The 16,445-nt window shown below is 41.4% G+C and overlaps 1 protein-coding gene across 9 annotated transcripts in view; it reads right to left on the bottom strand.

The window, feature by feature from the left end:
• Nucleotides 1-15,861, bottom strand: part of CUX1 (cut like homeobox 1) — a 549,359-nt gene extending 533,498 nt beyond the window's left edge. For 2 of the 9 annotated variants that reach the window (XM_019511454.1, XM_019511458.1), the window contains exon 1: nt 15,695-15,861. In XM_019511454.1, coding sequence (XP_019366999.1) covers nt 15,695-15,724 — 30 coding nt within the window. In that variant the 5' untranslated portion in view covers nt 15,725-15,861. Of the gene's footprint in view, nt 1-5,337; nt 5,363-15,694 lie in introns of those variants that run through there. The other 7 variants (XM_019511453.1, XM_019511457.1, XM_019511456.1 and 4 more) reach the window with 5 other exon arrangements.
• Between the last annotated feature and the right edge of the window lie 584 nt (nt 15,862-16,445).

The raw sequence follows: 16,445 nt of genomic DNA, 5'->3' as shown, positions 1-16,445 counted from the left end.
ACAAAAGGGTCCCAAATACTAACAACATGGCTATACAGAAAGGAACATATATATATATATATATATATATATATATATAAATAAAATAGTCTGTCAACATTTTCCTCTAGAAAAAATTTTATGCTCCAGTCTACTAGCATAAAATAATAGTATTAAACAAATGCAAGTGTGGCACTTTTGTGCCCACAAGGGACAAAGTGTAAAGTTGCTGCTTCATTACTTAATTCTAAACAAGTCAGATGAATGAAATCTCCCACAACGTATCTACTGTTTAAAGCTTCATATTCATGTTCTTCGTTGCTACTTTTTAGTACCAATATACATGCTACTATTAATAGAGAAATAGATTCTTTTCCTTTTGCTCCTACTGTTTAAGAGCAACCAGATTTGTTTGGGTAAGGCCCTATTAACAGGCAAAGAATGGGATTCTGAAAGCCAAAGGTTGTTCAAAAGGAATTGAGACCACTACTCAGATCTGGCTTATTAGCTAAGATGGACCGTTGCCGTAGGGGCTCTAGAAATATAATCAAAGACATTCACTGCCCTGAAGAACTTGCAGTCTTAACGGACAAGGCAGATAAATGACAGGGAAGGAAAGCAAAGCACAGAGGACACACTGCCCCTCAGACTTAAATCACCCCTAGATTATTAAAAGAGAATCATTATTAAAAAGGGAATCATTAATAAAAAATGCACTTTTTTCCATCTGTTCTCTAAGTTGTAGTAGCAATTTTGTTGTTGATTTTCACTTTCCTTTTATCCATATAATGAAACTGGATCAACCAGTTGTCAGATTCATATTCAGAATTAATAGAAAGGGTGTAATGCTTGTGTTGCACACTCTATATGGGATTTTAAACAAACATGGCAATTTTTAAAGGCTGAAAACATTTTGAGTAAGTACTTTAAATGTGCATCTAATAAAGGTCTAAACCCACAGTCTAAACACCTTTTTATTTGAGGGAGGGGAGGTTTAAATCTTTTTGTATTAACATTAAGCTATAAAATTTGAGATTTTTGCTATGACCAACCTATAAAACCTGTCAGCTTCACTCAGTTTACACAGAGCTCTAATTATGTTTAACCAGAATTTGAATGATCTAATTACTTAACATCTCATAGCACAAACTACTGAGGACATCTGGTTCAGCAATTGGGAAAGCAGCCTGAGAAACAAAATGTATGTGCTGTAATAAAAACCAAACCCCTGGAAACAGTTTCACCACTACACACCTTCTCACTTTTCCTTCTCCACCTAAAAATTCTGTCTGCTGAAAAAACCCCCACACCATATAGCAAAACCTCAAATAACCTACAGGTTCACACTGATGAAACCAGCTAAGGGGAAAGTTCTGGTTTAATACCACAGGGAAGATTCATATCGTTTTCAAGGCCTTTTTCATTAGACAGAAGTTCCTTAGTGCAGTTTGAGTTACTAACTCAATCATTGTGCTGGATTTTTAGAGACAGACCATTTAAGGCTGTGCCTGAGAAGACTTTAGGGAGGAAACAAGGAACTGTCCTCCAGTTATACAAGTGGCTCTGCTGAACCAGTGTTAGCATGGGGAGAAACTCAAGGGTTGACAAGGCTTTAAAGACTTCTAATAGTTTGTTAGTTTTTAAAAACTAACTTCTAATTTAACTAAGACTAATGAAAAATGAAACATGGGATAGTTGGATATCATCCTGCTCACAACTGTAAGGTCAACTTGAAAAGAACTAGCAATGTTGCTTCCTTCGAAAGCTGCAAGATCCTGGCTTAAGGGGAAGCACCCTTCTAAAATGTTTTTCACAATGACAGCTTTGGTCAGAAAGACTTTCCCTTAAGGTTGGTGGCTTGCCAAAGTGATAACATGCTATATACTTAAGGGTTGTTCAAAGAAAAGGGTATGCGAAACATAAGAACCTGCTGTGGTGACCAGTATTGTGCAGACATGTTCCCACTTTGATCTCTTTTCCTTAAAACTGCAATAGATTCTCCCTGACATTACCTGACTATTCACTCAGGTCCAACAGAAAACTAGAGGATCTGGTTAGTAACAACATCAGTTAATGTCTCCTTAAACATCTATAGTCCAGGATCAACTTTGAAGCTTTTGGTTGAGGCATAAAATCCAAATTACTTGTGAAAGATCTTATGGCATTATCTGCAGTAGTACGACTAACCTCTGTCCTATGGAAATTCCAATGCGGGAAATTAAGTTCTACCTCTTTAGAATCACACCCTCTCCTCCCCAGTTTTGACTGGTCTCCACTTTGTTGACCTGTTACGTAGGGATACCCTCTTCTGTCAAAGGGTCCGTGTCCTGTAATACAACTGAAAATTCCCCTATACAAGTGGTGGTAAACTGAAGCAATTCCAGCATGAGTAATACAGAAAGTACTTTGGAATCCCTCAAGATCAAAGTCACAACGTAAAAAATTTAAGATGCATTAATATCCCTTGAAGCATAAATATCCAATTAAAACACTACAGCAACCCGTTCTACCCAAACAGAACACTAACTTACTGTCACGCTGAGGAGAAGATTGTAAAGTGTACTAGAAACTATGGTTCTAGGAAAAAGACAAAGATATTATTATAGCTCTTTACAAGAGATCATCAGGGCAGTAAAGGATGGCCTACTTTAATGCAAAGATCTGAAGGGCTTTATCAGCCATCCAAATTAGTGGAACTGACAGCTGAACAAACAGAAAGTGTCAAAACTTAAGTCAGCATTCAAATAATAAATTCATTATGAAAAATAGTTGACAGTCAACAAAAGGATTACTGTCAGCCATCATAATTCTAAAAACTAGCTATGGAATAAAAATGTGCTACCATTTGAACCTAACTTTGCAATTTGCTGGTAAAATCATTGCAGTAAACAAACACACTGGGTACACAAACACCAAGATATATGGTTACATTTTGCTATGACAAATGTAGAAGCAAAAAAATACTATGAGTATTGAATGCTTTAAAAAAAATAGAAGCAATTTTCTTCCAAAAGGAAAGCTGCTAAAACAGCAAGCATATGTAGCCACACAACAAACATACTTCACATATACAGTGAAAAATTAGAATAATGCCTAGTTATTTCTGTTTTCTATATTTAACTACATTACATATAGGAGAGAGACAGTATTTTATATATCCTGCATGCACTAATAATCTTTCACTGTATGAATTAAAGACCTTCATAAAGCCACATACACCATCATTGAAATACATCAATTTGGGGGAACAAAAGGCAACAGCTACATTACAGGGGTTACACTGCAATAATGAGGAAAGGTGATACTGAATGACAAAAAGCAGTTGTTCTTGCACATGTGCCTTGACGTCCCAAGATTTATAAAATAAATTTTTAACTGGAAGAGTTTTTAGATTTCCAGTTGCGATTCTAGACTTCAAACCCTATAGAGAGGGCAGAAAAATCATAAATAATGACATTAATACAAAACATTTTAGTTAGTATACTATAAGAATGGGCATATTAAAAAGGAATGCCAACTGCTCTCAGGATATGCCAGAATGTCTCAACTGCTAACAGAATTTTAACTTACTATCTGGAGCACAGTGACCACAGCACAATCTAGTGTGAAGTTTGAAGCCTTTGTGTTGCACTTATATTTGAGGGGGAAGAAGTTTTACAGTCATTTTATAGCATGGGAAGCAAGGAGGGATTTAGGAAGACTGACAGAAAGGGATACAAAATACCGAGGCATTAGGCAGATGGATGATGGCAGCCTCATAACACAGTTTTTCAATTAGAAGACTCACTAAAGCTCTGTCTACACATGTACCAAGACCCCAATATCAAAAGCTATTTTTCTGGGTGAGCAGAAAATAATTAATGTTTTATACATGCAGGTCAGTAACATAGCGGGGGGGGGGGAATTGTAAGTAAAAAGTAACCTGGCGCACAGCCTAACCTAAGATAACTGGGGAAATAAGGCCTAATTCTGCAGGTACTAAGAGCCTTCAGTAAGAAACAGCATCTAACATCTTGCAGGACTAGGTCTGATGTTAGCAAAACCACTGTTTAGAACGTAGACATGGCAATTTCCTCTACACTTACTTGCTCCTTAATATTCTTACAAGCCAGCTCAGATGCACAAAATTTCTTTCTTGTTACAGTGAGTGAAAACAAGAAAACAGGCTTCCTACATGCATGTTATACCAGTAGGAATATTCAGGTCACTATTATCAAGACAGTTAACTGGATTTGTACATAGGTTTTGGCTTTTGGGTACAAAATGCTCATCTGAGCAAAGGAGTGGACACTCATGGATGGTGAAGAACAGATGAACTGATGAGATCATTTTAGGACATCCTTTTCCAATACCCTGTTACTTTCAATATCAGAACCCAATGTCAAAGAAAATACAAGCAAGCTTACTCTCAAAAAAAAAGCTACAGCTTATAGTAATTGCCTCCTGAAAGGCAGGCTGGGCAATACCGAGAAAGAAAATCAACATGTTCATAAACTTTGCTTTGTTTTTAAATTACATTGTACAATTCTTGCACTCATAAAAGAAATGAAGGCTCCAATCCCATAAGCACTCCATATACAAGAGTTTCCACATACAGGGTCAATTCCAGATTGAGACCCAATTCTAAGACTCTTGTTCTTTCTTCTTCTTTTTATTTTTTGCTAGGCCATTATGGCTAGTTTCCTTGAGTTTAAGGAGGGGAAAAAAAGTATGCTTATTCCACAAATTGATATCAGAAAAATACTATTTTCATGCCATAGATGCCAAGCCAAAAATTTTACTTTAGTGCTATCAACAAGAAAAAAAAAGCAGCAAATTAATTTGCTGACAAAATTAACAGCTAAAGTGATATTATCTTTCACATGATAAATTATTCCCGTTTGAAAAAAATCAATATTTTCATTTAAATGATACCATGACGCCAAAATTATTTTGATGCACACCCATATAAACATATGTAAATACCCAATAAAAATAAAAATGAAAATAATTATACACACACACAGTAAGTTTGTTTTATTTTACTGAGCAATTCTGGTGACCATTTATATTCCCTGTTTAAACCTGTCTGGTATTTGGTTTTTCCTCCCTCCCCCACTTAAGTTCAGTAGAAGCACAAGATAAAAATAAATGCTTAGAAACAGACTGAATAACTTTTGCAACAATTGTCAGTAACTGAACTGGCAGACCAGGCAATCAGAAAACCCAGTTCTAGTCTCATCTCATATGAGAAACGGCAACTATTTTTGGCCCAAATTCAATGAAATGCTGGGACTAATCAAGATTGAAATTGTGCATGTGCCTTAGTGCTTTTCTGGGTCAGGGCTCTGGGCTCTGCAAATGAGAGGCAATACTTACCTTACCCATCTTTGTAAAAAATCACCAAGACCTACACGTGAGAAGTCCTACATCAGGTATGTGCAAGGCCCTGCTCATCAGGAAACTGGTCATTCCTTCTCACCAATCTAATGACTGAAAGTTATCACCCGGTATCTATTCAGTGCAGAAATATATGAAATGAGAAGGTAAATCAATTCATATTTATCAGAGAACAAGTAGGTATCTAAATAACAATCTCTATAAAGTTGACAATCTTGGCTAAAACAGTATGGATATTTGGATTACAAGAGCTGAATACTATGAGACACAAGGGGTGCTATGGAAAAGCTTCAATCTACCATATCATACTCGTTTAGTGAACTGAGGACTTCAGATATTAATCTAACATGTTTCATAAAATAGCTTGGAGTATTCACCATCTTCTGCAATCTGATGCATCAGACCTGTGTTTCAAAACTGCAGTTTATAATTATCAGAACCAGCAGAGGCTGGTTATTATCATTATAACCAGCAGAGGCTGGCTTGGCTAGAATAATTAAAAACTGACAGTTAATGGAGATTTCCATTTAAAGTGTTATAGATATATCTTCCCCACACTCCCCAAAACACAGAGAACTACTTCAATCCTATTACAAGTGACAGCAATTAACTAATGACTGCACTTTTACATGATGCAAACACAAACTGTTGTATATTAGTACACTGTCTATTTATTAGAGAGTCATATTGTAAGTTTTGCATGTGCTTTAAGAATCTAAAGAAAAGTTTGAAACATCCAATATCCCGCCCTCAAGGGATGAGAAACAGTCATGATATAGGTAGGACAATGTGCTTTTAAACAACAGAAGGCTGGTTTAAGGACATCAACATTTTGTAACTATTTGCTAATAAGATTTTTTTTACAGTGACTGGTATCTACAGCCACTAGGACATATGTAACCACTCAAGTTTTCATGCTCCCATTCATTTCAAGAGACTTATTGCTGTTAGCAACAGACTGAAAGTTTAGCAATCCAACATTTAGAAATGCTACATCTTTTACTTGTGTGTTTTCTCTGTTAAAAAGAATAAGTTAGTGTTGGAGAAAGATGTACACCTTCAGCCTGAAAACTAAAGTCCTCCTTATCTACATAGGTACAAAATCAAAAAGGAGTAATCAAAAAAGAAATTTGCATAGTGGTAACACACAGCCTTTCATCCACTTATGTCAAAACGCTTTATGAAGCAAGGTCACTATCAATAACATGCATACTAAAAGAGAAAATAAATGCACAGAGGTCAAGTGAGCAGAGGTGGGAAGAGATGTGCAACAACGCCCAAGCACAAAACTGAAATCTTCAACTAATTTCACAAAGTCATTACTATCATGATGACAAAGCCACTGGGGGGAAAGAGAGAGAGATTAGAGATTCTCCCTCTAATCTCTCTCTCTCAAGCAGGGGTGAGCAAAATACAGCCCACTATGCAATTCTGTCTGGCCTGTGGCGGGTCCCTCGGCACCACCCAGCCCACGCATGGGCGGCAGCCCAGGCTATGGCGCATGCGGTTGGTTCCACCACCCCCGCATGTGCAGCAGGGCTGGGGTGGCACAGCAGCCAGACTTGCTTCCTGGCAGAAGTTCCTTCTGGCTGCTGCTGCTGGACCTGGCCCCCACTGCCTGGGAACCCTGGCTGATCAGCCCTGCACCCACTACCAGGGGCAGAACCCACACAGGCAGGGCATGCAGACAAGCAGACTTGGCTGTACGGGCTGCAGGTGGGCAGGAAGCAACATCCGGGAGCAGGACTGGTGGCTGGGGCCAGGATCATGGGGTGCAACCATGGGGCAGTGAGAATGCAGAGCAGGGCAAGGGTCCCTCTAAGCTGCATCCACGTGCAGCTGCACACGCTTTAAAACCATGCCACACACAAGCTCATTAATGCCACGCACCCACTAGGTGAGAAGCTGGGTTGTGGCTTCGAGAGGCAACAAGCTGAGCGTGGCAGAGACATCAAGGCCAGCATGGGACACTTACGGAGGTAAGCTCAGCAGCAGTTCCTCCCTGAGAACATGTGCTGCTGGAGGCAAGGCGAGGCAGGGGCTGGCGCTGAGGAACTGCTCTCCTTCCGAGCCCGGGCACCATGTGCCTCCTCACTCCCAGAGGCACCGTGAGACAGGGATGGGGGCTGGCTCGGGTTCTGCCGGTGCCAGAAAACTGCTCTGCTCCCCAGCCCCAACATGAGATGAGGCGAGGCGAGGCAGGGGCTGGGGCCAGGACGGGGACACTGCTCCACTCCTGGTGGCGAGGTGGGGGCTGGGGCTGGCGCGGGCTTCGCCAGCACCGGAAAACTGCTCCGCTCCCCAACCCCAACATCACATGCCTCCTCGCTCCCAGAGGTGAGGCTCCGCTTCGCTCCCAGAGGCCATGCAGGGTCGGGGGCTGAGGTTCCTGGCTTTGAGGGCCTTCACTATTTATACACTGCCAATATATGAAATATATGGTGCAGTAAAGCTAGAAATGGTACAAGTTAAGTTGGTTGTTATCAGGCTTGTTAATAAGTGAAAAATAAAAATAAATAAATTCCAAATGAATACTCAATCCCCTACTCCCTAAAATGCATTTGTCTTTATATTAATTTTACAATGTCCAAGCATTAGTGTGAAGAGGGTGAATGCCGAAAGGGGGAGAAGGGACCAATTAGGAAACGGACCGAAGCGGCGCGTTCACGGACCACTACACCTTAGAGGGAACACTGGGCCAGGGCCTGGGCAGAGGTACAATTAGCTGCCTGTTCATCCCTTCAACAGGTGTTGATTCTATGGGCAGGTGTGTGGGGAACAGATCGTGGCTCTGTCCTGGGCCCTAGCCCCACACTGTCACTGCCCCATCTCTCAATTCCAATCCTGGTCCTGCCTGCCCTGGCCTGCCCATCCCACTCCAAAGCTGCTCCCCACCCACACTCCCATTTCATGTGCCCAGGTCCACAATGGTCCCATGGAGATCCCAGGATCACTGGGCGGTGACAGCACAGGGCACAGCCGTGATGCGTTCTCTGCATGTTCCTGCCCACAGAACTGGTGCCTATTACAGGGGTATGCGGGGACTGGATCATGGCACTGCCCCGCAATCCCAATCCCAGCCCCAGCCCCATCCACCCATGGCCCATCTCAGCTGCCTGACCAAGCACAAGCCTTTAATGGAGTTTTGGTTAGCTGTTGTGGGCCAGGTCAGCATCCCTCCCTCCCCCACCCCCCCAAACAGTTCACCAAAACTCCCTAAGTGACCCTCCAGCCCAAATAATTGCCCACCTTTGCAATAAAGGGATCTTGAGTCCAAAAGAGTAGAAATCAACCTCATTGGCAAGCACACCACAAATTAAGTCCTGTGTCCTTTTCAAGTGCCACTCCAACCCTCTTCTCCTGCCCCATCTGCTCCTCTCCGTTCTGCTCCCTGCCCCATCTGCTACTATATTGCCTGGCCCCTCCCTAACTTGCTGCATTACACACAGAAGCTGCCTGCGCCACTTGTGGCATACATGCTGCCAACACCACAGTCTAAAAGACAGTCTTTAAAACAAGGTCTTGTGTAGTGCACTAGCCTTAAACTGATGCACTGTTGCTGTCTTCTTGTTCTTACTTTACAAAGTTTAAACTAGATTTTATTTCAGTATGAATAAATATGTTCTGCTAAATCGTTACAGAATGGATCAAGAATAATGGTGCATAAAGCCTGCCATATTAAAGTCATAAGCAAAAGCTGTATAAACCTGTGGATCCTACCAATTCCAGTTTGTACTTGCTTTTACTAAATCCAAGTATTTAAAGGAGATCTTTAAGGGCTGTTATCAGTTTAGGTCAAAACACTCATATTTTTAGAGAGAGATCTATAAATTAAAAATATTTCCCAAATTAAATGTTAATGAAATATAAGTATTTGTTCAGAGTTCTGTGTTCTTCTACAACCTACATGTTTTGTAGTGCTGAAGGATTAGAAAGAAAAAAAAAAAGACTAGAAACAAAAATGAAAATGACTAGTCTATTTTCATTATCCAGGCAGACAGAAAAGTAGTAAATGAACAGTATATATAGTGTCAAGTGAGAGATTTTTTTTTCTTATAATTATTAAATTTTCATTTTGGCTTTAATAATTTAAGATGTTATTAACTACACTGGTAGTGAGGTCTAATTTCCTTTCATATTTCTTGAGAAGTCCAAGTCTCTCACCATGATGTTCAGCTGTCCTAGGGTACTCTTTAGAGGCCTGCATACTCCACTCCTCTATACACCAGTTCTTGTCTCCTCATCCTCATGTCCCATTCAAAATATCCCCTTCAGCTTCAAGTCTTCTTCAGTGATGCCTCTCCCTTATTTTCTATGAACAGGTGGAACTGTCCCACATGCTTCTGTTTCTGAGAGAAGCATGGGAAGGACTGGCCACTCCTACCTGCTTTAAGGTTTACCAGATAACCCTAATACAGATAGGAACACATGCTCCCGTTGCAACCCTTCCAGGTCTGACTCAGGCAAGGAACACAGGGCAGTTCCACCTGGCTCTGGCAGCAGCAGCATGACCCCTACTGAGAACAAGCGAAGTAAATCATAGCAGCACAACAGTAGTTCTCAACCCAGGTGACACCAAATAAAAAAAATGTTATGCAGGGGTGCCCTGCATTTACACAGGTTGAGAACCACTGGTCTACTTTCTATAAAAATTATCTTTACATTTATTCATTCTTAATTTGTTCAGACTGAGCTTCCATCTACTCATTTGTTTTACAATAGTTTTCATCCTCTGTTAACAACAGAAGCAAACTGGTATATTCTTCCTTTGTATTACTTTTAGTTTTGTTTAGTTGACTCCCACAGAAAGAGTCCAATACAAATGTGACAAAGGGACAGTCCCCCTACCACTAGATATTAAACCACCAGCCAGTTCAGTTAATCTCTGCAAGAAGTAAATTCATGCCAATTAAGGCATGATCTACCCCTGGCCCATAGGTCAGATCCATCCCTCTACCCCGGCCCATAGGCCAGATCCATCCCCCAGCACTGTGACATTCAGTCCATGGAGTTCCCCACAAATCTGTGGGGTCCCTGCAGGCTGTGGTCCTCCACACTAGATAGGGTGTGCAGGGCCAGACCCCGGCTGGACAGGTAGGGGCAGCATAGGGCCTGATCCAGCCTGCAGACTAGCCCTGTGCCATTCATCTGACCTATGGGGCCAAAATCTTGACACCACTGACCTGTATTACATAGTTGTGCCAGCAAGACCATGAGTGCATCCACACTAACAGCTCTCCTGTGGTGGCAGACCCCTTTCTTCATGCCAGATTAACCAGTTCTCTGACCAAAAGAAGGCTTCTGCTGCTAGATGGCATCTGCAGACACATCCATACCCACTGCCATTGCCCCTTCAAGCAGCTGTGCCTACCACAGGTGCGTTTTACACCCTGCCCGTACAGTTGCTGTAGTGAAGCCAGATGAAGCCATCAAACGCTGTGCAGCTGTGCATACACACTAGCAGTTGCTCCCTGACAGAACTTCTTGAAGCAAAAGCAGACTAGTACAAACAAGGTCAACATGGAAAGCTAGATCACAAACTGAAAGTTATAGATTCTGCTATGATATAGGTTCTGCAACTTCTACAAGCATCTGCACTGGAAAAGTTTCTAGGAAAAGTGTGTTCTCCACTCTTGATACTGAGGAGTCAGTTGCTTGCTAAGGTCCAAGAGGCTCATCTAAGGTCAATGAAAATCTACCACACCCTCACTTGTTAATGTCTTGGCAAAAATGGCCAAGCCAAAGGAAAAAAAGTTTATGTTTTCTACCTGCAAGTACTTCATTAAGTTTGTTCATGTTAAAAACACGATCACAGCACACTGCTACAACACTGACTTAGTCTATGGTACACCCCTTTCCTATTTATAACAGTCCATCTTTCCTGCGATCCCCCTATATTCTTTGAAGTTAGATGTCAAATAAAGAATACCTTTGTCTACCAGAAGTCTGTAACAACTGTTTTACCTGTTATATACTTGGTATTAACATATAAGGCCCAGTAGCATAGCCCTTGTTCAGAAAGCTTCTAATGCTCTTAAAATGGAAAGGACTGTAGAATCAAACTCATAAAATGTACGAATCATTCTCTTTTAAGTTCTGGTAAGAAATTATCTATGTGGAGGTAGAAAGGGAAGAGAAAGAGAGAAGGAACCTTGTTTTAATTCTGTATCAAAACAATTTATTTACAAAAAAATTACTTCAAGGACAAGCCAGTTTTCATTTTGAGGTTTATGATGGTAGGGAGTGAAGAGGAAGGGAAGGAACGTTAACACACACGCACACATGCGTGCGCGCGCGCGCACACACACACACACACAGCTTGCAATGAAAATTCAGTTATAACCTTAACTATGGATCAATTACTAGTGCTCCGTAACTCTTCCATTAGAGCCAAACCTTCTACAAACTGGCTCAGCAACTAGTTTCCATATTGTGTTTTTCTCCTGGGGAGGGAGGGAAGGAAGGAAAGAGATTCTCCCTATAAATTAGGCTGATGGGCTCCCACTCCACAGGAAACACTAGCTAGAATCAATGCATCCCATTCTAAACTCGTATGGAAAGTTTCAAAGCAAAATACTGTAAGAGAGCAAGAAAGCAACCCCCCTGAATAGAGTCCCCAAACCCTAACCCTCTTGCTATAGCAGAACTATGCTGTTTTCACTGCGTCTGATACCCCCACGATCATGAAAGCAGGAACGTAGTTATAGACCTTATAGCTTCTTCTCTTGATGAATGTGGCATATTCCATTTAAGTGTGTAGCCTCAGGACTGAAAAAAAAGGTTATGCACTTAGTTGGAATAAGTAGTCATCCAAACTCAATAGAAACAATGCTCATTAACTACAGGAACAGCCTGCACTAAGCCTTTCCTGCCTCATTAAGGCTCCTTACCTTGTTTCTCAGAACCGTATGCTTTTAATACCAACCCTGAAATTGACAGGATCTGGTCATTTCAAGGATCCTTTGAAAGCCTTGAAATTGAGGGTGCTAATCAGTCTCACTGAGTATGCAGTTATATGGCATGATTATCTTACAAAGTGGACAGCGGGGTCAAATAGGTACCTATGCACTTAAGCAGTTTGTGCACAAACAATATGGAGATAATTGATGGCTACTGTAATCCAAGCAACAGGTAAAAATACGAGACATCACTGTGCTGCAAAGCTAAACAAACTATGCATACTGGATAAGTGCTTAAAAAGTACATTGTATATAATTACCATTATTGATAACCAGCAATGAGAATACACTACTATCTAAACCCCAGGCTAGAAACTACAACTTTCACAGTGACTTACAAGAGAAGAGGTAGAAGTTAATAGGAAGATGTGATTCTTAACTTCTCTTCTGGTGTATTAGAAGTAAAGTGCACAACCATAAGCAAACAGACTGGTGTTTTGGTAAAATCAAATTCAGCTACAGGATGCCAAGACTTTCACCTGTATCCAATTAAATGCTGTTTTGGTATCTAAACTCTGTTCATTACTATTCAGACAATTTACAAGATTTTTTTATGAACCTGAAAATGGAGAAGATCAAGGGTCTACTACTTTAAACAACTGGTGGCAGCATGCACACTGAGTTAATGCTTCATCCTTACTTTTGCAATATGTAATGCAATACCTAGACACAAGACAAAATGTTTATGGAAGATTTTCTTGTTTGCTAAGATAAGAGCTTTCTTTAGCACCATTACAAGAACTATTTGCTTTCTAAAGTTAAAAGGTACATCTGTCCTCAAGACTGACGATACGGTGATGGCATCCTCTGATTCCATGTGTATTGGCAAGTTTCACATGCAATCGTTACTGCCTATTTTCCAAACAATTTCCATTGGCCTTGAAACTCAACCTGAAACTGGGCAATCTTATGAATCACCACCAGAAATTAAACTACCAAGGAACAAATTATGTCCTCTTGTTATACCTATTTAAGCCCATCAGCTAAGGATTTTATGCTGTGCCCATGGGAGCGTCTCATATTGTTGATCTGTCCCTTAAGACTATCAATATAAGGATTAAGTTGATGAATAACTAGCACAAAACATTACAGACTTAAGAGGGCCATACTTTTCCATGATAATCATCTTTACTTACACAACAGGATAAGAGTTAAGATTACATGACTGCCTAACACCAAGAGGGTTGTTGAAATTCTTCAGAGCAACAGCACACCTCCAACAATCCTTCCAGGTATTTAAAACATACCATGACACCCCAAAGTTTCCAAGGATCTGTCTCTGAAGCCGTACACTATGACTTGCTTCACGTTAGGTTCAAATATACTTCCCACCTTCAACAATGTGTCAAATGGTGTAGAGATTTCATCCATTTTCCTCAGTTGATTTAGAAAGTAAAATTGACCTGTACTAGCAAAAAACCATTTTAAGCAGTTTTCACCACTGGTTTTAAGGTGAAGAGAAAGACCGTGTTTGACATCTGTCAAACCATGTTTCTGTATTTGATATCTGTTGTTTAAACTCTTGGATTGTATAGGTTGCCTCCAAGTCTTGATTATCATTCTTTCTATAAACAAAAGTAACTCAATGAAAAGAGAGTGTATTATTATTGATAATAAAAATAATAGTAATAATAGCCAAACCCAAAGTTTTCTTGGCTCTTTTTTTTTTTTAAGTTAATGTTGATACAACAACTTTCACTGCAGTGTTGATATTCACTGCTTTATATTATTGTGTAGGTAAAGACTCAACAGGGGCAAGCAGGGCTCTCTAGCACAATCCAGAAGGGCAGCTTCCAGTAAATCATGAACATGCCTGTTTTTGTCCCTTATTTCTGGGATCAGGAAGTCTCACCTTAGTTCTTGCAGGTTTTCTAGGGAAAAAGCAACAGTTTGGAATGAAAACAGCCTCATAGCTGGTCTCAAACTACAACCAAAGCTACATGAAGCGTTCTAGCTGAAAGAGCACAGGTGGGATTGTGTTATTTATAAAAGGTGCAGAATCTCCCACTGGGGTTGGGATAAGGAAAGTACAGATGGAGGACAATATTTACATTTCTCCAATCCCATCCTCTAGTACACCCTACATACATGTGGGAAAATGCCACCTGCAGAAAGTGCTGTAAAGCTCAACTTTACCCCAAATACTGAGTCATAAAAAAAAAGCACTGGCTTTCCTGAAATATAGCATAAATTCTGCTTTTAATTCACCATAAACATACAGATAAAAGGTTATCTGAAATAAATAATAAAATATATTTAATTCCTGCACCTGAAGAAAGAGGTTGTTTGAATGTGCTCTCCACCTCAAAATACCTCCACAGGCAAAAACTGTACAAAGTTGATGACCTACAGATTCCCTAGTGAAGCCAAGGGGTATGCAGTCAAGATCCACCCAGGACACAAACTGTATAAAGTTTGTAATAAGTAGTGAATAAGGCAGAAGTGCTCTAGTGAGTCCAAACATGTATCGCCAGGATGGCTCAAAAAGAAACCTATCCTCGCTGAAGTCAGACTGTCACTTTTAGTTTGCAAAAACGAAATTAAGGTTTATACATTAATACTCCACAACGGGTTTTACAGTATGCACAGGAATTAAATTATGATAAAAGTGAGCTATTTTTACCAAAAACAGAATAGAACAATCTATCAAAATGCCATTTGGCTGTGTTCATTACATTCTAGAATTTAATTTACATGATAGATACTTTAGAGTACTATGTTTTAATCAATAAACATTTGTTGAAGCTTTTTTTTTTTTTTTAAATAGGAAATATATTTAGAAGCTCTTCTCCAGTGTTAAATGTTACATTAACAAAGTCAAATTAGGAGCGCTTATTTTCCCATTCTAAGCAAGTACAATTGCATACATACATAACCAAGAGTAAGCGTCTACAATTAAAGTTGTCAGCCCATGTTTAAATACATCTTAATTTAATCCATTTTATTTTATACAATTCTGCATCTGGATCTCATTTTCTGTATTCCTGTAGGTATTCTGGGTCACTATTAAGAATCCTTTCAAGTTAGGAAAGTTCAGCCAAGACTACCTTAATCCAAAACCTTTAAAAACACAGTAAAACGGAAAAAGTAAAACAAAAAGCTACTTCACCACCACCCCCCCACCCCAATCCACCTGAAAGTCAAAAGGCACCAGCCACTTGCTACAGATAATATTTTGCACTTATAAAGCACTTTTCTTTTCTTTTTTCGATGTGCTGTTCATATATTAACTACATCAACCCTGGCAAAACCCCTGGGAAGCAGATCGCTATCCCCATGCAGATCCCCGAGAAAGCTTGTCTTACCCCGTACTCCTGCCATTTTCACTTTTTAATGCGTTCCCCCCCTATACACCCTTCCTGACAACCTCCCCTCACCTGTAACTTGACGGCAGCTATGCCAAACATCAATGTAACATATTTCCGGCTCCTCGCAGGCTGCCTGCGCTCTGAGCTCACACGCAGGCACTTGCTGTACACGGGCTCCTCGGCACGGGTGAGGGGTGGGCAGCCAAAGCCTGGGGGCCAATTTATTTAAACTCCAGCAGTTTCTGGATTTAGAGACAGGGCTCCCCCCACTTCCCCCAACCAATCAACTAAGAAAAACAGATCGCAAAACTATTGATCGGCAAGAAAAAGGGACACCTATTCCTCACCCTCTCCACCCCCGCCATCTCCAGGCCTTCCCTATACCCGAGCTAGAGCTCGCACCTGAAGGAAAAGCCGGGGAACAAGCGGTTGTCCCGGAGGGGCCGGGACTGCCGAGCGCTTGGGAGCAGCCACGTGAAGGTCCCGGGCAGGAGGGGGGCAGCGGGGAACTGCGAAAGGGCCTGGCCGCGGATCAGGAGAGCGCGGGACCTCCCGGGACAGACGGGCGGGCGGGCAGACAGACACCCCCGGCGGGCGAGGACGCAGCCCCTGCCCGCCTCGCGCACAAGCCGCCCCCTGCGGTCCCCGCAACTTCAGCGCCGCCGGAGCCGGCCGGGGAACAGCCTCTCCCCTCCGCCGGCGTGTGCCGGAGGTGCCCCGCGCCCGGCTCCAACTTGAGAGCGGCCCCGAGCCGGGCCCGCACCAGCGACACCGCGGAGCCCAGCGGGTCCCCCCACGCCGGGGCAGTGCGCCGACCTCC

The sequence above is a fragment of the Gavialis gangeticus genome, unplaced genomic scaffold, assembly GCF_001723915.1.
Source record: "Gavialis gangeticus isolate Ggan-Ray unplaced genomic scaffold, GavGan_comp1, whole genome shotgun sequence".
Taxonomy (NCBI): Eukaryota; Metazoa; Chordata; order Crocodylia; family Gavialidae; genus Gavialis; species Gavialis gangeticus.
The sequence above is the reverse complement of the archived record's forward strand: the minus strand, read 5'-3'. Positions and strand labels throughout refer to the sequence as shown.